The following is a 24,809-nucleotide window of genomic DNA, read 5'->3' on the forward strand; positions in this document are numbered from 1 at the left end:
GGCTGAATGGCCTACTCCTGCACCTATTGTCTATTGTCTAAGAACACCAGCCTTCTGCAATCAGTTGCTTGCATCCACATTTAACTGCCTGGTTTTTCCAAACTTTGTGAAACCTGGCTGTTAATCCTCAAATATAACAGACTCCCAAGTGCACTATGGAAAATTGGTTTAAGCATTACATACGCAACCCACTGCCATTGAAAAGAAAATCAATTGACCCAGATCCACAACCTTTTGGGAGTTGGAAATATCCTCTACTCTGAAAAGTCCATTCTGATTAATCTCCTAAATAGTTGCTAGCTTGTTCTGGATTTTCTTACCAGAGAAAATAGTTTTCTACATCAACCTTAACAAATGCCCTACCATTTTAAGTACCTCCATTAGGTCAACCAAAGCTTCATAAACTCAGTATTATAAATTAACTTCATGTAAACTGTACTCTTAATTTAACCCTTTAACCTGTGGCATGATTCTAACAAATGCATATAGCACTCCTTTCAAGCCTTTCAAGGGAAAGATTAGCCTTAACTAAAAAGGAAATATGTATTTAATACTCATGATATATGCATGTACATGCTGCACATGCAAAGGCATGTTATGCCCAAATGCACATCCAACTTGTGCCGATGCATGCTTCCTTCAAACCTGACATGATTGCCGTGAACGTGAATTTATAGGTTTTTTTAAAAAAAGGTAACATTAGTACATGTGGATAAAGAACACAAGCTAGTTAAAGATTGTCATAAGCTAAATAGGATCGGGCTTAACAAACTTTCAGTTGTGACTGTAAGCAGGGTCGGCATCCCAAACTTTGGAATCGAGAACTCAGATGCTACAATGGCTGCTATGGAGTTCTGATCAAATTTTAACAACTGTGCTTTTTGAAAACCAAAACAAGTAGGCATGGTCATATCTGTCAAATCTCATAGCCAGAGTCATGTCCTTAAAAACAGGTAGGTGCACTTTACTTAAAAACCCTGAAGAGTCATTTGCAAATTGAAACATTAACTCTCCACAAATGATGCTAGACCTGCTGAGTTTCTCCAGCACATCATTTTTATTTCATTTCTAAATGCTGCCTTTACCCCTTTTGACAAGGGAGGCATGAAAATTTGACCCTTTATGCTTATTGATCTTCATTAATTTATGCATCGGCTGTTGGCATTACAGTAGCATTTACTGCATATTCCAAATGGCCCTCCACCAAGAATGCAATTTATCATTTTTCCAGACTATATCAGGAGGAAAGACTATTGAGGGTCTGAAGTCATACATAGGCCATGCAGATTTTCTTTCCAAGGGGACTTTAGTGAATCATTTAGTTTTATGGACCGAGAATGAAAGATCAATAATTTATGACGATAACAGTAGCCAGGATATGACAATACCTTGGTTGAAAAATGTGGTGCTGGAAAAACACAGCAGGCCAGGCAGCATCTGAGGAGCAGGAGAATCAATGTTTCGGGCATAAGCCCTTATTCAGAAATGAGGTTGGTATGCCAAACGGGCTGAGATAAAAGGTAGGGGGGTTTTGGTGTGAATTTTAATTAACCTAGATTGAAGTGGAAGATTGATGACTACATCTGCCGTTCCTTACAGTTCTTTCTAGTTTAAGTACCTAGTATCATTAAGGATATGGGAGTGTGGTGGTCATGTTATTGAATTCATATCTACCCTAATCTGTAATGGGATCAGATTCCCTGATGACCATATGAGAATGTGAATTCAAATTAAAAAACAGTCTTCAAATACAAAAAAGCATGCATTTCACAATGTTCTTGCATGTTATTTATAAATGAAAACTTGCCACCCTAACTTCTTCTGTCCTATAATCAGACTCCAGTCATCTCCCAACATGCTTGGAATGCAAAGCCTCTCTGAAGTGGAGTTGCAAGTCAGACCTGTGTATCAAATTCAAAATGACCAGAGTGGCACTGATCTCACCAGTAACAACAATAAAACGGGTTTTATTTTTTAAGGACGGAACACAGAATTCCAGAGACAAGTTTCTGCCTATTCCATTCTGTGATTGATCACCAGTGCCATGTAAACTCATGGGGACTCTTCCTGACAATTGCTTTCCTTTGTCATGAGATGGTGTTTGGTCTTCATTTGATGCTCCCCACAAGCATGGTGCTAAAATTAATGGTTCATTATATACATTTACAGTAGATTTTAAACTGCATTCAATCCATTCTATAGCATTGCACATTAATCTGTCATATTCACATGTTATAGCAATCTATACCATTTTGATTCTTTATTGAATATACCAGACATCGATTGTTGAGAAATCCACAGATCGATCCACCCAATGACTGATGGATCAGAGTTTCCCTTAGCTTCAATTGCCAAATGACACATACAGAAATACTTCAGCTACTCACATCCCAACAACTTATCTCATCACAAGCAAGTGGTGCAAGGTGGAACTTCGTTAATTGATATTAACACATGGGTAAATACTCTGAAATTGTTTAAGTAGTTAACAGACTCAGCCAAATCTCTCCGTCCATCCTATCCAACCATGCTTGATCAGTTGTTAATTATTCATTTTAAATCTGAGATCTTTTTTCTGTGAAGCAGAAAGATAGCAAAGAGATATTAATCAATATCAGAAAAAGGCAGGTGACATGGAGTTAGGCCACAGATCAGCCATGATCTCATTGAATGGCTGAACAGGTTTGAGGGATTGAATCACCTACACCTTCCTATATAACCCATCTACAAAGCTATTTCATGAATTATATCTTGTGATTTAGGTTAATTTGTGTAATATGGACAAATAAATAAGAATGTAACATCCTCACAAGAAAGTCTCTACCCAAATTAAATTTCTCACATATTGCAATGGATTGCTCTGTCCAACAAAACGCCTTTAGAGACAAAAAAACTCAGACCGAATTGCAATAGCTTCCTTAATTTAAGTACACTGATTTTTAAAAAAAACTATTTTGGGTTTAACTGAAAGACAGAACTGGATAAAATGTTTTAAATTAGTATCAAAATGTATTTTCCTCAGGAAATAATTATATCAGTAATATAATCTCTCAATGAATAATCATGAGAATGCAATAAAAATTTTGTTATTTCTTCTATGAAGGTTTTCAGTAAATATTTTGACTGCCTAAGACAACTTTTAAATGAGAATGCATGCAAAATACAAGTTAACAGCAACATTCAAATCAATTTTCATCATTATTTTCTTAAAGCTATTAATTAGCAACTGCACATAATGCCAGGTAATTAAATTTAGATTATAAAAATGTCATTGCTAACCACTTTTAATCTTCTGACATAAATACCATCACAGATCAAGAACCCGGAAGGCATTCACAGATTATCATTTATGCCAACAACAAAAACAGAAGAATTCAAAAGCTGGTGTTAACTTGAAATTTACACAGTATAAATAACGTGCGATTCTAGGGATGATTTCCAAACTGCAGTCTAATCTGAGAATTTACTCGAGAGATTAGTTTACTGCTGAGGATGGTTTTGAATCATCATTGCTTACAGTATTTGCTGTACACTAAGATAGTGATGGCAAATGAGAAAAGAAAAAACTAAACTCTCCAATTAGTAGACATCAAACTGATAGGAAAAGCATTAGCATTTACATAGAATGACTGTCAGCTTAGCTGTCATTTTAACCCTGAATCAATAACAATTAGTTGAATTAATTAATATTGCATAGGGACCCATCTTTGGTGAGGTCCAGCCCTTCTCATCTCCAAAAGGTGACAATGTGATCTATCATCAAGTGTCACTTTTAGACACAGTTGTGCAGCACACATTGCTCCTCCTCCTGTAGCTCTGGACATGGAGTACCGCTATTGGCTGGTTTCAGTCGGATGTAGCGAGTGCGGCGCTTCACACCCTTCTCTGTGCATTTCCCCATGCACAGGCCCCAGGAAGACCAGGTGGAAACCTCGCAGTCCAATGGAGTCTCTGTAATAAAATAATCAATAAAACAATCAATTACAATCATAGAGTCTAGAAAAGATGTTGTTACAAACAGAGGATTTTTTTCCCACATTTTGATGTAAATTAGTGCAACTCAGTTGGGTAATAAAAATCATCGTAATTATTTAATTGGTAAAACTTCAAATATATATTACTCATTGTCAAAACTTTCTCAAGCATAATGAATTGCTTTGCAGTGTTAAGACAACAGTTGAATCATTTAGATACATAGATACAGAAACATTTAAAATAGGAGTTGGTGTAGGCCATTTGCTCTGCCTTTCAATAGGATTGTGGCTGATCATCCAACTCAGAATCCCATTCCCAATTTCTCCCTATACTCCATGACCCCTTTAGCCCTCAATATTTTGGCCTTAAACCATTTTCCAAGGCAGGGAATTCCATATGCTCTTCCACTCGCTGAGTGAAGAAAATTTCTCTTAAGTTCTAAGTGGCCTACCCCGTATCCTCAGACTGTGACCTCTGATTCTGGATATGCATGAAAAATATACTTTTGGTGATGTTGCTGAGGAGGGAGTGTTGCCTGAGGACCCAGACAACTCTCTTTGGATATTGCCACACTAGAGGGTCTTTAAAGACCACCTGAACAACTGGATAAAAAGACAATTCTGACAATGAAGCATTCTCTTCAGCTGAGAGTTTTCACTCAAATTATATTATTTTTGTTGCACCACTTTGTAATTTATGCATTGTATTTCATCAAGTTGATTTAGATTTGCTTGAGATGAGACTTTATCTAGACTGTTGTTTAATTCAGAGTTTGAGATCTGACTGTTGATCCTTTTCCACTTCTATAGCCAATCATGCCTCATTTGGGCAGCATCTTTGTTTATATAATTTATGGATTACCCCTCTTTTTGGTAATTGCATCATGAATTTTTTTTATTGCTTTATCTCCCTGGTCTTCCATCCCTTTAAAGGCATCCTGTTTTGTTCTTCCTGCCCTGTTACATTGGCTTAAATCTCTTGCATTTCAATCTGTCTTCAGATTTGATGAAAGATCAACTGGCTGAAATCTTAACTGTTTCTTAGATTAGATTAGATTACTTACAGTATGGAAACAGGCCCTTCGGCCCAACAAGTCCACACTGACCTGCCTAAGCTCAACCCACCCAGACCCATTCCCCTACATTTACCCCTTCATCTAACACTACGGGCAATTTAGCATGGCCAATTCACCTAACCTGCACATTTTTTTGACTGTGGGAGGAAACCGGAGCACCCGGAGGAAACCCACGCAGACACGGGGAGAATGTGCAAACTCCACACAGACAGTTGCCTGAGGCGGGAATTGAACCCGGGTCTCTGGCGCTGTGAGGCAACAGCGCTAACCACTGAGTCACCGTGCTGCCCGTTTCTCTCCACAGAAGCTGCCTGAGATTTTCCAGCAACGATTGCTTGTTTCAGATTTCCAGCATCCACGGTACATTGCTTGATTTGTGAAGTAAGTGGTCAGGAACAGAAGTACATCTGTGGATTACAAGCTTTTTGGAATATAGCAAAGGATGCCCAAGAAGCTAGTAAGGAAAAGAATAAACTTTGAGTGCAATCTAGCATAAAAAACAAGAAATGGACTGTAAAAGCTTTTGTATGTATGCAAAAGGAAATGTCTGCCTAAATTAAATGTGGGTCCTGTATGGAATAGAGAAATGACAGAGAACCTAAATTATTACTTTGTGTCAGTTCTCACTAAGGAAGATTCAAGAAATTTCCCAGAATTAGATTTCCAAGTGACTAGGGAGAATGATTTGAAGGGAACTTGTATTGGTCAGAAAATTGTATTGTAGAAATCAATTGACCTGAAAGTTGGTAAATCTCTGAAAGCTGATATTCTACAGCCCAGTATCAAGGAGGTGGATATAGAGATAGATGATATATTCATGATCACCGTCCAAAGTTCTATACATTCTGGAATGATTCCTGAAGATTGGAAGGTAGTAAACACTAGAATCTATTTTAAAAGATATGATAAATGGACACTTGAATAATAAAGAAGCTTGTTACTAACTATTACTATTTTGTTGTATTGCTAACAAAAATTAATAAATGGACATGGTATATTTATATTTTCAGAAGAAAGGTATTAAAAAGGTCTTATGCAGAAGGTTGGTTAGCAGAATTAAACAACATGGGTAATGGGGATAGTATGGGTAAAAGGCATTGAATTATTCAAATCAGCCATGATTGCATTATATGGAAGAGTTTTCTTGATGGGTTGAATGGCCTACTCCTGTTCATATCAAATATATACCAAAGGGTATATTCAAAGTGAATTGAGACATTCACTAATAGGGAAGCTACTGAAGAAACTACAGCAATGGAAGACAATAATTTGAGAACTTCAAGTTTATTGGGTTGCCTCATTAAAATGATCTTGAAAATCATAATAGAAAGAAATGGCACATTTGAAACAGAAATTGGTGAAATGCAGATTGTACTTCCTTTGTAGACTATTAAAAAGCATTCAAATCAAATTTAAATTACCACAAGTTGAGAAGTCTTGCTGAAATATGATGTCAGTAAAGATGAGAGATTTATCCACATTCTGGGAACAAACAGCAAAAAACAGACTAATAAAGGTATAATCAAATATGTTTCAAGTGAAGAAAGGAGTAAGTTAAGGCTTTAGACTGTCACCAAAATGATTCATTAATATAGGTCAAATTGTATTGTATTGTATTGCCATAGTCTCACCAGAGACTTCTCTCTCATTAGAGAGAAGCAACTGTAGTGATTTAACCTGAGGGCCACCAGCCCTCAGGCAAGGGAAGAGGGTGAGAAGGTGAGTCCTTCATGGTAACCTCAAACTGGTGATGGGAATTGATCCATGCTATTCGGTATCACACTGCTCTGCCAACCAACCATCCAGCCAACTGAGCGAAATCAATCCCCATAGGTCAAACACTCAGATGCATCTTTAGGAGTAAAAATTGGAAGCAAGAGTAGTATGCCGACAATACGATGCTATTATAGAAGAGGTCAGACAGAATATTGTGGACAAAGCAAAATTAGTTTGAGTTTGATCAGATTTATTTTGAGGAAGTTGAGAAAATTAAGATTGCAGTGGATAGTGTTATACTGGAACAAGCTGTCTTTTTAGGACAAGTGTGAGCAGAAGATACAGATGTTTTGCAAGTAATTTTGTGAAGCTGAGGATATGTTAACAACAAGAAGTGAACTCAGAAGACGCTACATTTACCCACTTTTCTGTATATCTGAGTAACCCAGACAACATCAAAAGGATCTTTGGAAGAAAACAGAAGCCACTGAAATGCAGATGCTAAAACATATGCTAAAAATTCCAAAAACAAGTTAAAGGGTACATGAAATTGCAAAAGCAAAATAAACTCTTAAAAAGTAACATCCAAAACACAAATAATAAGCATTTGATCAAAGCTCAAACAAATATAACAGTATCTGCAGATGAGCTACAGGGATGGAAGAGAATGGTGTAAGACAGACAAGTGTAGCACACCCTGACAACAGATCTCCAAAAGGAGTAACTACAAACAGTAGCAAGTTAAAACTACACAGATTTGTATAGCCACGGCTCTACTTTCAGAAAACTGTGTTCATTTCTGCTATAGGGAAGATGTTGTTAAATGTTAAAGTGCTCAGAAAAGATTTACAAGGATGTTGGCAGAATTGGAGGGTTTGATCAAGTGGGAGAGGCTGAATAGGTTGGGGCTTTTTCCCTGGATCATCAGAGGCTGAGGGGTGACTGTATAAATGTTTATAACATCATGAAGGACATGGATAGGGTAAAAACATCTTTTTCCCCCAAGAGGTGTCCAAAACTAGTGGGCATAGGTTTACAGTGACAGGGGAAAGATTTAAAAGGGACATAAGGGGCAATTTTTTTCACACAGAGGGTGGTATGTGTATGGAATGAGCTGCCAGAAGAAGTGGTAGAGACTGGTACAATTACAACATTTATAAGGCATTTAGATGGGTATATGAATAGGAAGGATTTAAGAGAGATATGCGCCAAATGCTGGCAATTGGGACAAGATCAGTTTTGGATATCTGGTCAGCATGGATGGGTTGGATTGAATGGTTTGTTTCCATGCTGTATAACTCTATGATTCTATGGCTAATTAAAATAATAGACTGATTCAAAGTTTTATAACTTACCTGACACAATGTCATCTATCTCATTGCCCATGGGAATGAGGTTGGACTGAGCTGGAATAATTCCAATTAATCGGTTGTCCTTCAGCTTTGTCAGCATCACTCTGGCGATTGGAGGGAGCTGCTTCAGTCTGGGATAGAAGAATGAGTTTGCAGGGTGGCTTGGTGAGCTCGACGTTATCTGAATGAAGCAGCACATTCAACAGTTAATTATCAGATTAGTGGTAGTTTTCTTGAACCATTATATCACAGTTAACCACCACACCCTCTATTTCTTTATACTTTACCTATTCAAATCGAATGCTTATTTTGGAAATTAACATTTAAACTGACAATCTCTGTTGACCTAGGTAGAAATATCTTGTACATTAAACACTAAATAATGCATAATGCAATTAACCAAATTTAAGCCAAGCATTTCATGATTTAGAAAGAAACAAGAGACCCATACAAAATGTGTTGGGTAATTATAATAGAATGGCTCCACAAATACCAATATAGACCTAACACACATACACGCAAGGAGCAAGAACAGGCTATGTAGCCCCTGATCTTGCTCTGCCATTCAATAAGATCATGGCTGGATCTCATTGTAACTTCAATGCTATATTCTTGACTATTCTGCAACAGTCTTTTTACCCTTTCATTTAATCAACAAACTACCTACCTCTGTATTAAAAATATTTACGGATTCAGTAAGCTAGCACCTAAGAAACATGATTTTAGAGAAATAATTTCACTTGATCCCAGTTTTATTTGGGAAAACTTTAAATATTAAGTTCTCTCAAGAGGAAACATTTTCTCCACATCCATCCACATCCACCCCTCAGGATCTTGATATTTCAACAAAGTCACCTACTACCTACAATACTGCTAATGAAGACAACAAGGGTCAAAGTACTAATTGAGAGAGGCAGTGATGTAATGGTAACATCATTGGATTAGTAATCCAGATCCTTGTGCTAATCTTCTGAGAGCATGTATCACAATTTACCATGGCTGATGAGGTAACGTGAATTCAATAGAAATCTGGAATAAAAGCTAGTCTAATAGTGATCATGTAGCCATTGTTGTCAGAATAGAGAAGCTGCCCTTTGTACCTGGATCAACCAACATGGGACAGCAGCAATGTGGCTGACTCTTATGAGCAATAAGGCCTGGGTAACATATGCTTCAAACACCCCATGAAAAAAATGAATGAGTTTATTAAAATTTCATGAAATAGACAAATGCAATATACCAATTTGTAAAGAAAAATCAGCTCTATGCTATTTTAGTCAAAATCTTTTCCATGGTGTACAATGTTGCTCTTTGACTCCAATAAACTCTAAACTGTGATAGGGTGCAGTACCTTGGCCTATCTGCTGCCCCTTATTTCTTAGGCGCCCCAAGCCATGATAGGATACATGCTATCCTCCAGTGTTTCAGTTCCTTCCTTTTGACTCTTGGCAATGAGCATCAGAAGCTGCCTGAACTGCTGTGCTCTTCCAGCACCACTAATCCAGAATGAGCATCAGAAGGCTGTTTATTTACAAGGGATGAATCACAGCAAAGATCAACACCCGTCATTATGTGGCCAACTTTAGCGCCTCGACTACCACACCAGCTATTTCAGCACATTCCAGAAATCAAGCACACAGTCCTCTCATGTATGTCACAATTGCTGCCCATATTAAAGAGACAGCTGGTACTTTTAGAAAAATAGATAGCGTGTAAAGTTTTGACCACCTAAGTTCTGGCAACAATCATTGAATGGATTTATGTTAAAGTAGTTACACTTTTATGCATATCATAGTTACCTCAGTGATGGTCTCCTGGGGAATGGTAGCAAAATTTGGTGAAGAAAAGGTGAAACCGCTGTCTGTCCCAGCATCGTAGGGATACAGGTCTATAGACATTTGCTCTTTCCAGTTGTCTCCTTCACACAGATTAATACTGTCACCTCCTACAAACCAATCTGGACTTGGTACAATACGAACCATAAAAGACATCTGGGAATAAGCAAGAGTAATTTGGTTAGTCCTTATATATTGTGATAAAGTGAGCAGAACAAAATGCATAATGAGGCTGAGAATGCATTACAAAACATCTCAGTCATGTACAGTGCTAGTTGTTTAAGGATTTATTTTGAAGCTTTGTTCAGGTAGCTAGTAGGATAAGTAGCTAATTAAACTACAAGATGTGACAGGCAAAAATACAAGAAAGTCCACCATTTTGCTGTTTGTAATTTTTTTTGCATTCAGTTCTTTCGTTAGTCTTTTTTTTCTGAAACTGAGTTTGTATTTGTACTAGTGTTGGAAAGATGCTGGGTGCACCATCTGCCCTGGAATGACCTTGCTGAATTCACTGAGGCTCACCACCAACAAGATAGTTTGCTTCCAATTATCACAGACCATCAGAGATTGTCAACATTTTATTCCAGTTGGCAGAATATAGGAATAAAGCCAGGAGTGTAAGAGGGAGTCAAAACACAGCCCACAATTAAGGTCTTCAATTTGAAATAAGATTTAAAGCAATTTTGAAAATTTGAAATGTAGCCAGGAACCAGGTTCTCAGATGTACTGTTGAAGGCATAGGGAAGTGTAAAGATAGCCTCACTGCCATTTTTAATTTTGCACCTTTGAGTTTGTTTAATCTTAATTACTAATTAGCAAGAAAAGACTACTATTATCCTCTATAACCTCCTTCTGTGGTTATAAGATCTGAACAGAGCATAACAGCTGCCTGTTATTTCGAGCAGCTGCAGATATTCAAAAAACTTGTTAAAAAGAATATACAACACAAATCAGTTACTTTGTGGGAAACGACAGGATTGGGTTTTAATAGGAAGTCCCTCTTTGTGGGTCGAGCCAAAGACCCTCCATACTATTTAAAAATTATACGGATTGGGAGTACAATTTACAGAATATCTCTTTGTTTAAATCCACCATTGCTTCATATGGTGGATTTAAAGATTGTATGCAATTTTCAGGTAGACTTGATATCTTCTAATTATCATGAGTTACCACAGACTCTGATGCAGAATGCATTACTACAATGCAATCCAGATTCATTCTTGTAATAAAAACGCAAACAAAAAAGGTTGCAATCGCACACTTAAACCATCAAGAATCTAATTCTATTTGCTAATATAAGTTAATTTAGATTACTTGTTTCTTTTATAAATACACTTTATTAATATCCTGAAATAATCTTGCTAGTTTGGAAATTCCTAGTGTTTGAGAGTGGGGGAGGAGTAAAACAAGGCGACATTTCAATGCAGGACCCAGTTATCTTTATGAGCTACAAGCTAAGTTTTGCATCATCAAGTATATAGGCATGAATGTGATTTTTTTTTAATTAACTGATAGGCCAAGACTGGATGATGTTATGGAGATGGAAACAGGTGGGTTTGGTGGTGATACCAATGAGATTGGAAGCTAATCTTAGAATAGAATAATAATTTATTGTCACTTGTATTTTTACAAAAACATTGAGTGGAAACTCGCTCTACTTCAGTGCCTATATTAACAACAGAAATCATATATTAACAAATTAAGCCAAAGTACATGACACCAAAGATTGGGAATAGACTGGATTAATCCCGATCTGTTGTTGCCAGGGGGAGGGATCGAGGCAGTACATATGTCGGAGCAGGGACCAAAACAAGGGCTCCAGTCTTCCCAACATTTAATTTGTGGAGACTTTGACTCAAACAGTATAGGATGTCAGGATCAGCAGTCTAATAGTTCAGAAACAGTTGAGAAAGTGAGAGGGGGAATGGTGATGAGAGTTGGCTGTTATCAACATATGTGAAAATGTAGGTGAGGTGATGGCTTAGTGGTATTATCACTTTACTGTGAATTCAAAGACCCAGGTAATGTTCTGGGGACCCAGGTTCAAATTCCACCATGGTGACAAAAATCTGGAAATAAGGGTCTAATGATTGTGAAACCACTATCTGGTTCACTAACATCTTTTAGAGAATAAAACTGCTGTCCTTACCTGGTCTGGGCAACATGAAACTCCAGATCCACAACAGTATGGTTGACTCTTAACTGTCCTCTGGGGTGGGCAATAAATACTGGCCTCGCCAGCAATTCCTTCATCGTATGAATGATTTAAAAAAAGGCTTTTGAGTAAGGCAAAAGGGGCTGAATGCATAAAAGGCAGGTGCCTAACAGAAGTTTCTGGGAAAATTGATTTTTCTAGGTCCAGACTGTTTACCTATTCCTTATTAGAGTCTGAGTTATCTTAATAGAAGCCAGAATGGAAGCTCCAAGACCTTAAATAATTACATGGAAAAATCATCTTCCTTAGAACTCTTCCAATGTGGCTTCCTCTTTTAAAATCTGTTTTGCAGTTGTCAAACAAATGAAAAGATCCAATTTGACATTCAGCATTTTAAAGTTTCTAGTATTCATTTGCAGAGATTATCCTTTTCCAGGAAAGAGTAAGTCCTTTTCTAATGTTACATTTGTGTTTCTGTTGTGGCCGCTAAACAATCAGTTTAGGATTTACGTAATTTAGAAAAATAAATCATTCAAGGGAGGTGGCATCACTGGCTAGGCCAGCATTTATTGTCATGAAGGTGGTGGTGAGCTGCCTTCTTGACCTGTTGCAGTCCATTTGGGACAAGTACATCCACAATGCTGCTAAGGAGTTCCAACATTTTTATCCAGTGTCACTGAAGGGATGGCTGTAAATATTTCCAGATCATGATGGTGAAGTAGCTTGTAGGAGAGCTCTCAGGTGATGTTCCCATGTATCTGTCGCCCTTGAAAGAACTGTGATGTATTTGTAAACCAGATGTCAAGGCCAATCATTCTCACAACTCTGGAATTTATCCCTTTTGTCAGTGTTTGAATCAAGGCTGTAACTAGGTCATGTTCTGAATGATCCTAGCATAACTGAGACTGAGAGTCAGCGAGCAGGTTATTGCTCAGGAAGCACTGCTTCATAGCACTGTTGACTCTCCTATCACCTTACTACTGTTTGCAGTACTATTGCTGGAATGTTGCAAGGGCCCATACCTTTTGCAATATCCAGTGCATTCAGTGGTTTCTTGATGTCACATGGAGTGAATTAATGGCTGAATGGTGGTATCTGTGAGACCACTGACACAAGGAGAAGGCCAAGATGGGTCATCCATTCATCTTTTACATTCATTATTCAGAAGTGTGAAGGCTGAAGCTGGAACTCCATCATCGAGGATGGGGACATTTGTGGTACCTCCTCCCCTAGCAAGTTGTTTAATTATCCACCATCATTAACAACTGCAGAGCTTTAATCTGATTCACTGGTCATGGAAATCGCTTAGCTTGGTCACTTGCTTCTGGTGTTATTGGCATGACAGTAGTCCTTTTCTTGCTTCAACAGGTGGCACCAGGCTTAATGGTAAGGGTAGTGTGAAGAGTTTGTCTAGTCATGAGGGTGCAAATTATATTGGAGAAAGGAACAATGTGCAAGTATAGCAAGAAACAAGGATAGCATTTTAAAAAAGAGATGTTTACTTTGATAGCCAGAGATGAGCCAAATGGCCTCCTTCTGCACAGTAATAATTCTGTGATCTGAAATGTAACTTCTACAAAGCCAAGCACTATATTTTTGTAATCGCTGGGAATGCATTTTACAAAGAGATTTGCACTAATGAACAAAATAGGTGAGTTAGTGATACCATAGCAGCTCATTATTGTACTCATCTCTATACAAACACAGTGAAAGTGTTTGGGAAGGCAAGTTACCATAGTAACAATGGCCCTTGCAAACAAAGAATTTTCATACGGACATCGCATCTACAATTGAAAATAGGATTCAATTCTGAACAGCAAACAAAGCAAATTTACTCTATTCAGAACATATTAATGTCAATTCTTCCCCTCCTAAATTGAATCAATTATGGAGAACTCAGCTGTGGTGTTGGCGGATACAAAACTGAATCTGCAAGAAGAAAATAAATCATTTCTGTCTAACCTTCTGTTGTAGGAAGCTTTTGAGAAAGCAAAATGTAGCCAATTTGCCATTTCTCAGATCTTGTGATAGGAATGTTTTCAGGAGTTTGGGATTAATGATGATATGTTCTAATTTATGAATTTCCATCTATCGATCGATGTAACAAAGGGGGAAAACAGTAAGGAGGAAGAAAGCCCTTCAGCTGGAGGGCAAACTGGCAGAGCAAACTGTGATACAGAAAAAGATGATAAATGCCATCTTGAATGGAGACATGGGTGGGAAAGAGAGTGACAGTGTAAATGAGAGACATGGGAGAGAAATGAAAATACTGCCATATATTGAGCAGAACTAATTCACAGTCACAAAAGACTCAAATTTCTGCACATGAAATGAAGAAAAGTAAATTCCTAGCAATTCATGCCACAATTTTCCGCTATTTGAGTGAGATGATGTTCAGTAAACCTGCAGCTTCAACTGTAATAAACTCATGCCTGACCAGCTGCATCAGTAGCCAATATTTAAGGCAATTTTAGAGTAATCAGGTTTATTATTGAGACTGCCATTTTTTGTTTCGAAGCCATTAAGCCAAATTTCCTAGTTGTCCACATTAGTGTTTATGAACGAGGTGATACCTCGAAGTGGGCAGACCAAATTAACATAAATGTGTTGTCTGAAACAAAAACAAATTGTTGCTGAAACTCAGCAGGTTTAGCAGCAACTGTTGGGGTAAAAAAATAGAGTTAACGACTCTTCAAAGTCACTAGACTTGAAGCATCAATTATTTTCTTCCCAGAGATGCTGCCAGACCTGCTAAGTTTCATTAGCAATTTCTGTTTTTGTTTCAGATCTCCAGCATCCACAGTTCTTTGTTTTATATAAATGTCATGTCAATGCAGCATGTGTAGATGCAGCCAGGTTGAATCCAAAACTTTCCCAAAAATGTAAAAGCAAAAAAAAACTGGTTTTCTATTAATCCTTTGATATTTCCAAAGACTTTGTTATTTATGTTTGACAGTTTTAAAACTAGAAATGCACATTGCTGAATCAGAGACATACATAACTTCATGAATTGTACAAACCTATCAATATTTAAATAGGCACTGGACATACATATGGATAATAATGGAATAGTGTAGGTTAGATGGGAATCAGATTATTTTTACAGGTCGACGCAACATCAAGGGCCGAAGGACTTGTACTGTGTTGTAACGTTCTATGTTCTAATATTTCCTTTTGATGCATAAACATTAGGTATCAAATCGTATTCTTTTACTCAGAAACTGTCATTTTAAAAAACCTCCAGAAAAGTGCCATACTAACACAAGTACAAGCACATAAATCTTGCAAGAAATGGCAACGTAATATTTTAAGAAACTCCTTAAAAGGGAGGCAGATTAGACAAGGCAATCTGGTCGATAGGTAAGTGCACGCAATTAATGGTGCCCCAATGCTCTTGTCAGCAAAATTAGTGATTGGTCATCAGTAGCAGAAAGGGTTCACTTTATATCTAATTCTCCACTTTGGGTGACCATCAGAGCCTTTGACAGTTCATTCAAGTATCTATTACATCAAAAGGGCCAATTTTATCCCCTTCTCTTTGAAAGGGACTGGTTCACTGTTAAAATAACATTTTCTATAATACCATAAATATCAATATATGTACCAATATTTATTTTACCTTTATTTATGAAGAATGTTGCTTTTCAGCTGCAAACCGCATAAGGGAATAGGAGAACACAGAATCCCTACAATGTGGAAACAGACCCTTCAGCCCAGTAAGTCTACACCGACCCTCCAAAGAGTATTCCATCCATTCCCCTACATTTCCCCCTGACTGATGCACCTAACTTACACATCCCTGAACACTATGGGCAATTTAGCATCACCAATTCACCTAACCTGCACATCTTTGGACTATGGGAGAAAACCCACACAAACACAGGAGGAAATGTGTAAACTCCACACAGACACAGTCACCTGAGGCTAGAATTGAACCCGGGTCTCTGGCACTGTGCGGTAGAATTGCTAACAACTGAGCCACTTGTTGCCCCAGAAGCAGAGTTATTAAATACCTGAGATATTTAAAACCAAAATGGTGCAAAATTGTCTAGGCATTTTGAAAAGAATTGCTGGAAGAGATGGTGATAAACTTTGTCCCCCAAAAGGAATACTATAACGAATACAGTAAGCAACAGAGATGACACAAAGCAGGTGGGAATGAATTGAGGATTTGACAAGAACATACATGTTTGCACACACTTGCATTACTCCTTACACAAATGCAATAGAACATAGAACATTACTGCGCAGTTCAGGTCCTTCGGTTCTCGATGTTGTGCCGATCTGTGAAACCAATCTGAAGCCCATCTAACCTACACTATTCCATTATCATTCACATGTTTATCCAATGACCATTTAAATGCCCTTCACATGCAACATGATAGCACATGCAATCTCAATTTTTACCAACGCGGCTTGTACTATGTAAGACTTCTTACTTCTTGCTCAATTGCTTCAGTACTTGAGTCACATTCACCAGGAGCCATGCTCTATCCAAAGTTACGCCAAGCAGGTGCATGTTTACAAACCCTCTCTTGCTCAATGGACAAAGTTAAAAATCACACAACATCAGGTTATAGTCCAACTGGTTTATTTGGAAGCACTAGCTCTCAGAGCGCTGCTCCTTCATTAAGTAGCTGCGGAGGAGGACCATAAGACACCGAATTTATAGCAAAAGGTTAGTGTCATGCAACTGAAATGATATATTGAATGAACCTAGACTGCTGTTAAGTCTTTAACCTTTTAGAATGGGTTACAGATTTCAGTTCATTAATATGTAAATCCCTGAACTTGTTTTAAGTCATTTTCTCGAGATAACTTAAGGTTTTATAAAAAATGGTGATAATCCAGCTTAGACACTGCATTAAAGGTTACAGTCTGTCTGTATCCCAATCTTGAGTCAGACTGGTTCTATTTCCAAAGTGGAATTTATAAAATATTACATGGATTGACTGTCATTGACTGCCTAAAGATTGTGAAATTTTAAAAAACTGAAGACTGAACAGCAATCTAAGTTTGTTCAATATATCATTTCAGTTGCAGGACACTGTAATCTTTTGCTATAAATTCTGTGTCTCGGAATCCTGCTCCACAGCTACCTGATGAAGGAGCAGTACTTTGAAAGCTAGTACTTCCAAATAAACCTGTTGGGCTATAACCTGGTGTTGTCTGATTTTCTAACACCAGCTCCTCCACATCATTGCTCAATGGAAAACAATCCTGATGGCCCAGAATTGCTGAGATTCCCTTTTCTGACACATTTCAGTTGTCTGATAGGTTCTTGCATGCTCTAGTAACACAAAATAGTAGTAATGATTCTTGTCCATTCAGAATTCCTTGCTCCTCCTGCCTTCAGCTCCCTATCCTTTTGCACTACATAACAAAAGCAATAAAGTCTCTGTTCTAATTTAGAAACCTGCTTCACTACAAGAACCTGTTTGAAAACTTTCAAACTGAAAACTGTTCCATTTGGAGACAGCCAAGCTCATACAAATTCTGTGTGTTGAAATTCTGTATCATAAAAAGGTTAATAAAAATGCCACTGTAATTAGTTTTGTTTACCCTTTGCATCATGGCATGTTCAAGTCACATACGCACTAACTAACTAATTCCCTTCCAGAACACTGTTCAGACCATTTTGGACATAAAGGAAACATCACACAAAGAGAAAATACAAGAGATTTCCAAAGTGCATGGGTTGGAGGGTACAACTGAAAGGGATTTTCCCCAGGATGAATGAGAGAGCATCTCAGATTCATAGAATCGCAGCACAGAAACAGATCCTTTGGTCTAACTTATCCATGCCAACCAAGCTTCCCCAAACTAATCTAGTCCCATTTGCCTGCGTAATGGGATGCACTAAAATCAGCACTACGTAACACTATAGTATTTCCAGGAAACCTAAAAGCTGGAAGTTTTGGATAGCTGGAAAACAGACATTGGTTTGAGGCATTTCATTTTGCAGTCATCTGCACAAAAGCAAGAGTACTAAATTTCAAAAGCAGCAACAACGTATACCACATGAGAAAAGGGTGCTGATTGGCAAATTGTTGCTGAATGATCAAGGTGAGAGAATGCAGTAATTAGAGGCAGTCCGGACAGGGTTCACTATGTTGAGCCCAGGACTTGAGGGCAGGTTGTGTTTAGAAGAATGAGAGGCAACACTATTGAAATGATAATTAAGGAACTTGACAGGGTAGATACAGAGAGAGGTTGTTTCCCCTAATGAGACAGTCTAGAATCAGAGGGCATAATCTCAGAGTAAAGGGTTGTGCCTTTAAGACAGAGGAGGAGGAATGTCTTCTCTCAGAAGGTAGTCAGTCTGTGATAATCTTTGCCAAGTGTACTGGAGAGTCTGGGTCATTAACAATATTCAAAGCAGAAATTGACAGATTTCTAATCAGTAAGGGAATCAGAGTTGTTTAGCTCAGTTAGCTGGACAGCTGGTTTGTGATACAGAACGATGCCAATGTGAGTTTGATTCCTACACTGGCTGAGGTTACCCTGAAGTATTCGTCTTCTCAATCTTCCCCTCATGTGAGGCATGGTAGCGCTCCGCTTAAACCAACACCAGGTGTCTCTCTCTAATGACAGAGTAACAGTAGGACTATAGCAACTTTGCCTTTGATATGAATCAGTTTACAACATTAGCCAAACAGTCTGATTCAGGATGTTTGCTTTATTTATAGTGATCAGTGAAGTGTTTGAGCTGATAATTCTAATAACTTTGGTATGTTACCTACACATTCCTGAAGAAGGGCTTATGCCCGAAACGTCGATTCTCCTATTCCCTGGATGCTGCCTGACCTGCTGCGTTTTTCCAGCAACACATTTTCAGCTATGTTACCTACACATCTGACTAAGAAATTAGGGATAATAGCCAATAACTCAAGAGTGGCTAAATCAGTCAAGAGTAAAGCTTGAGTTAATAGAAGTTGTGAAATTGTAAGAAATAGTAATAGTTCATGGTCTCAATTAGAATCATAGAGATGTACAGCATGGGAACAGACTCTTCGGCCCAACCCGTCCAGGCCGACCAGATATCCCAACCCAATCTAGTCCCACCTGCCAGCACCGGCCCATATCCCTCCAAACCCTTCCTATTCATATACCCATCCAAATGCCTATTAAATGTTGCAATTGTACCAGCCTCTATCACTCCCTCTGGCAGCTCATTCCATACACGTACCATTCTCTACGTGGAAAAGTTGCCCCATAGGTCTCTTTCATACCTTTCCCCTCTCACCCTAAACCTATGCCCTCTAGGTCTGGACTCCCCGATCCCAGAGAAAAGACTTTGCCTATTTACCCTATCCATTCCCCTCATAATTTTGTAAACCTCTATAAGGTCACCCCTCAGCCTCCGACTCTCCAGGGAAAACAGCCCCAGTCTGTTCTGCCTCTCCCTGTAGCTCAAATCTTCCAACTCTGGCAACATCCTTGTAATCTTTTCTGAACCCTTTCAAGTTTCACAACATCTTTCCGATAGGAAGGAGGCCAGAATTGCACGCAATATTCCAACAGTAGCCTAACCAATGTCCTGGAACAAGGTCTTTCTGTTCCCTTCAGAAATTTCAGATGGATGAGGGGTGAGAGACTGGGCAGCTGGAAACTTTAATGGAATCCTTGAGGTCACCAGCTGGGATCAATAAAATAGTTCACATGACATCCATACAAGTGATAAGTCAAAGAATGACTTCTTGGGGCTGGAATTTGCATTACAAATAGTACACCTCAGATATCTTGTTTCTTCTTCTCCCCAACTGACCAGAATGGACAAATGTAATTAAATGAACATTGATGCAAGGTACTGATTGACCCTTTCAATATATAAAATATTTAAGTGGCAAGGTAGATGAGGAGAGGGAAGGTCTCCAAGAAGGTAGTGACTGATAACCATTCTCGTGTTTTAGATTGGATGTATTTGTTTATTCAGGCTGCATGCTTTTTGAACTGTTGCACCTCAGTAAAACTTCATGACCCTTGGGCGATCTGTAAACCTTGATCAAAAAATTACAATGTGCTGATGCATGATTCCATTGGTACTGGCCTCCGTAGGACACCTTAACAGCAAGGTCTTCCCAATGGGTGGGCCGTTTTAATTTGGCCAGACAGGTAGCTAACATGCAACAGGAGCTTAGCAAAATGTTTGAGGTTCCAAACCAAGCAACTGAAAAAAAATCTGTCAATTTTCTGTTTGGCCACACTATCTCCCCTATTATGCCCAAATGAGGTGGATGAATCAGTTCCCCTAGTTTTACTCCCACTTCAGTAGTCTGTAGATTGTAAATTCTTTCTAGCATGCAACTAAATCACACTTCAATTAAAACAGTTCACCAGTTCAAAAACGAAGAGGCCAAATAGAACATTTGTTAGACTGACTGAAAATAAAAAAGGGCATTTTATTACTTACTAACTCCAAGAGATAAAAAAGATGAATATATTAACAAGCACAGGTAAAAAGGGAGACTGCTAAATACAAAAAGGAAGGTCAAGAGTATACAGTTTAAAATATTGTTAGAGGCTTTGAGATGTTTGGCTTTGAACTGAAACAATAGTTGTTTAATTGATGTCTTATATCCTGAACAGTGGTGAAATTTGTAGATTCTCATGCGAATAGATACATAGATGTAGATATAGTGAATAGATGTTTTCCCAATTGGCTTTCTCATTGTCTCTTTCTAACTCTCAAAACAGCACCCAAACAGACAGCTAGCCAGCCAGAGATTGGCTTCCAGTTCAGCTGTTTTCAATCCATTTTCCTTTCTGTCCAAAAGCTGTTACATGACATACAGCTCACTTATTTATTCATATGTCTGGCTTCTTTGTTTCTCCACCCGTCAAGCTGGATAATCTGCAGGCAACTTTCATCCGAAATGTGAAAGTGAGTCGACCAGGAAATACAGATTCTGCAAATTTCTCTCAGGAATCAATGCAATTTTAAAGCCTTTATCACCATCAAGTTGAAACCAAATACTAAGGAGGATCAACCCAAGGAATTTCCTAGGCTACATTAACTTAATGATTTTCTGTTGAGAATTAATTGAATTGAATTAGCTTTATTGTCACACATGCTCTAAGGAGTATAGTGAAAAGTGTACAAGTCAGCACTTACAGCACCATCTTAGATACAAAGCTATCTAGATACAGATTCTTCAATACAGTCCAAAAAGTCTAACATTTCAGATTGTTGGAATAAATTAGAGAAATTAAAAAGTTTAGAACAATACTCCTTCCAATCCAGTCCACGCTGGCACCTGAGGTTCAGTTTGTCTCCTTATTTCTACAAAAATAAGTAGGCCAAGCAATTTCATGCAGGTCTAATAATCATGGTGAATGCATACGTAGGGGATAATTTTAATTGCTGATCAGAGTGTAAAATTTAATTGGCAACTCATCACACAACCCGATATTTCCTTTGCATGAATTCAATGGGAAGTAAAAACCAGCTGTATAACACCAGTTTGATAATACCTAGTTTTCACCATCACCCACAATTCGAATTCCCTTCATTATCTATAATCCAGTTTGCTGCTCTTTATTGTTACGCCATTACACCAACACTAAGTTCTAATGAATGCACAGAGATTCAATCAACGCTTTCAAAAGAGAACTAGAGAATAATCTGAAAGGAAAATATTTGTAGTGCTGCAGGGAAAGCACAGGGGAGTAGGAACAGTTGGGTTAATCTGGCAGAGAGCTGACCAAATGACCTCTCTCAGTTGTGATAAATTGCATTCTATGATAAATCATGAACTCAAATATGATTTTTGGAAAAAAAAGGGTCATCCAGTTTAAGATAATTGTGTTGCACATTTTGATATATTAATTCAGAGATAATGGACCCTTTTCCAATTAGAGTCAAAAAGTGTGGCACTGGAAAAGCACAGCAGGACAGGCAGCATCTGAGGAGCAGGAGAATTGACATTTTGGGCATTAGCCCTTCATCAGGAATGTTGACATTGATCTCCAGCATTTGCAATCCTCACTTTCTCCTTTTCCAATTAGGTTAAACTACAGGCTAAGGAAAATGGATAAGTGGATACTCACAAAAGAATGTCTAGCATGCACTTCAAATTCAGTGGAAGTCTGTTCCACACCATTTGGGATAGCTGGTGCTGAGAAAACCCCATAGACACTCTGGATTTTTTCTCCCGATGCTTCCACTTCTCGCATCAAAGACCATGCCTCACTTTTCTCTGCAAATTCCCGTACTCCATTGCTGGCATATTCACCCACTCGCCACATGTGATAGTCACTGCTGTGGGTGACCACTGTTTCAGGAAACAGAAAAGCAGCTTTACCAATTCAGTCACAACAAAATAGCGCTACACTCTTCTGTACTGCAAAAACAAACAGTTTAAATAAGGGTACGGTTATTCTGAAAGTATAGACACATTTGTCTGAAATTCAATGGCTCCTTTGCTGTGGTCTAGAGATCAGGGCTGAGCCAAGCTGATAGATTTACCTCACTAGGACAAGTAGTGCGACTTTTAAGATAAAGAAGAACTGAAATGTTAGAGGTCCTTGGTGGGTATCTGAATGGCTTTAACGTCTCACCCAAATGGCAGTACCTTAGTCAGCACTCTACTCCATCAATATTGAACTGGAGTCTTGATTTCTTTTTTAAAAATGTTGAAAAACGATTTCTCGGGTGTGACTACAAGTTAATGGAAGCTGTCCCATCCGGTGTCTCGGAGTTAATTTGACTGATGATTTGCACCAAAAATTGGTTGTTGCAATTTCTCCTTTTTAAAAAGCCATCTAAAGAGGAAAAAACTAACTCCTCTCTTTTTTTGTAAAACAACTAAGATTGTAGCAGAACATACCATTGCAATTTGCCAAAGGATTCACAAGAATTGTTCCAGGGATGGAGAAGTTGTTAGATGGAGAGGTTGGGATTGCTCTGCTTGGAATGGGGAATCTTGGACATGAAATTTGATAGACATATTAGATGTCATGACGAAACCAGCAGATGGAGAAACTATTTCCACTGGCAGAAGGATGACACCCAGAGGGTATACATTTAAGGTAACTGGAAGACAGAAGCAATAACATGGGGGAAAATTAGTTTCACAAAGCAAGACACTAGGATCTGGAATCCATTACATGAGACTGTGTTGGGGGCAGATTCAACTGATGCATGTAACAGGGAGTGGATTATTATCTGAAAATGAAAAAAAAATGCTACGGGAAGAAAACATGAGATTGCACTGGGGACGTTGCTCCTGCAGGCAACCAGCAGTGAGACGACGGGTCGAGTGGCCTCTTTGAGCCAATCTATGGCTTTTTCTTTAAAGAAAAACACGGTTATGAACGCGAATATTTCACGAAATGACAGGTGTGGTTAGTGATAAAGATAAACGTGATCTCCGGGGAAAGCTTCATCCTTCGGGCTTGAAATAGTCATCTGTTCGCAACATAACACGATGCCCGAACTGAACGAGATCCGAATGTCGCCTCAGGAGTGAGGACAGCGGAGAGAGAGAGAGAGGAGGTGGGGGGAGAGAGAGGTGGGGGAGAGAAAAGATGAAGTGTCCGCCAGGTGGCAGCGGCATTCCCCTGTTTCAAAAAGTTCTCCTGGAGAAGGAACAGCGCCCACTTCATTCGGGCAGGAAGAGAGAGGGATGAAATATCTTAAAGGAAGGCGGATAAATGTTCTCTGTAAAAAAGTTAACTTTAAAGCTGGTCTTAGTGGCAGTCAAAAAAAAAATCCAGACCTGACGCAGTTTTGCAGCCGGGAAACTGTTTATAGTCACTTTAGTTTTATTAAACTTCATTTTTTAAAAAAGGTATTTCTGGTTGAGAATCGGGCAGGCTTTGTTTGTAGGGGGGATATATTGTGACAGGGAACACAGCACACTTACCCATCATCGGGGACCACTGCGCCGGGGGCCGGTACAGCGGGTACTGCTTGGGGAAGGCAGTGCGGCTCCACTTGCCCGTGAAGATGAGACTGTACTTGGCCCGGTCACTGGCCGCACACGGAGCTTCCCCTTCCACGGGCCGGCATCGCCCGCAGCCCAGCGCCGTCACAAGTAGCATCCCCCAAACTCTCCACAATTCACACATCGCCATCAGATTGCCGCGAGCGGGTGGTTTCTGTTCTTTTTTGTATCAAAAAAAAAGCACTGCAGGAAACAAGTATACTATTAAAGATGTATTTTGCCTTAATGTCAATTTTAAAAATGACACTTCACTGTCAATGATTACTTCCATTGCTATACTAAAACATATTTCGCTGTTACGTTGCATTGACAAAAAGTCTAAATTGACTGATCATTACCGGAAACTATCACGGGGAGATCAGGGGGAAATCCTTGTTTACAGTATGGTGTGAAACGATCTGTTGTCTCCTTTACAAAACAGAGTTTAAAAATAAGAAATTAAAAATTAGTAAATGAAGGAAGTCTGCTGGAAATACACCCAGTCTGGGTAACTGAGCCAGCTGTTGGGCAGTTGCACGATTTTCTGCTCTAAAACAGGAGTGCAGCCCTGGCATACTCACTGCAAGTTGAGCTGTTGATGAAATCGGTGTGTTGTCGCTCTTTTGCCAGGTGTTGAGACCGGGACCTCTGCAGAAAGCGGCGGGAACAGACTGGCTATTTATGCTCCCACTCCGTCCTTACTAGTCAAACGATTATTGTAACCTTTCGACCTCACATTTAAGGGTGGGCACGCTATAATATTCATTTAAAGAT

The 24,809-nt window shown here is 38.8% G+C and overlaps 1 protein-coding gene across 1 annotated transcript; it reads right to left on the reverse strand.

The window, feature by feature from the left end:
• Positions 1-1,538: 1,538 nt before the first annotated feature.
• spon2b (spondin 2b, extracellular matrix protein) lies at positions 1,539-24,809 on the reverse strand. The gene is made up of 6 exons (XM_043707212.1): positions 24,617-24,809; positions 23,976-24,239; positions 22,159-22,382; positions 9,918-10,109; positions 8,122-8,299; positions 1,539-3,951 (listed from the first exon to the last, which is right to left on the reverse strand). Exons 2-6 carry the CDS (start codon positions 24,184-24,186, stop codon positions 3,773-3,775), a joined length of 984 nt encoding a protein of 327 aa, XP_043563147.1. The 5' UTR covers positions 24,187-24,239; positions 24,617-24,809; the 3' UTR covers positions 1,539-3,772.

Source organism: Chiloscyllium plagiosum, chromosome 1 (assembly GCF_004010195.1).
Source record: "Chiloscyllium plagiosum isolate BGI_BamShark_2017 chromosome 1, ASM401019v2, whole genome shotgun sequence".
Taxonomy (NCBI): Eukaryota; Metazoa; Chordata; class Chondrichthyes; order Orectolobiformes; family Hemiscylliidae; genus Chiloscyllium; species Chiloscyllium plagiosum.

Coding starts and splice junctions, on each gene's coding strand:
- spon2b (XM_043707212.1), bottom strand. CDS start 24,186: ATGGCGATGTGTGAATTGTGGAGAGTTTGGGGGATGCTACTTGTGACG. Junction 10,110..22,158: donor TGCATGCTAGACATTCTTTT/GTGAGTATCCAC, acceptor GCTTATTCCCAG/ATGTCTTTTATGGTTCGTAT. Junction 3,952..8,121: donor GATAGATGACATTGTGTCAG/GTAAGTTATAAA, acceptor ATTTTATTACAG/AGACTCCATTGGACTGCGAG.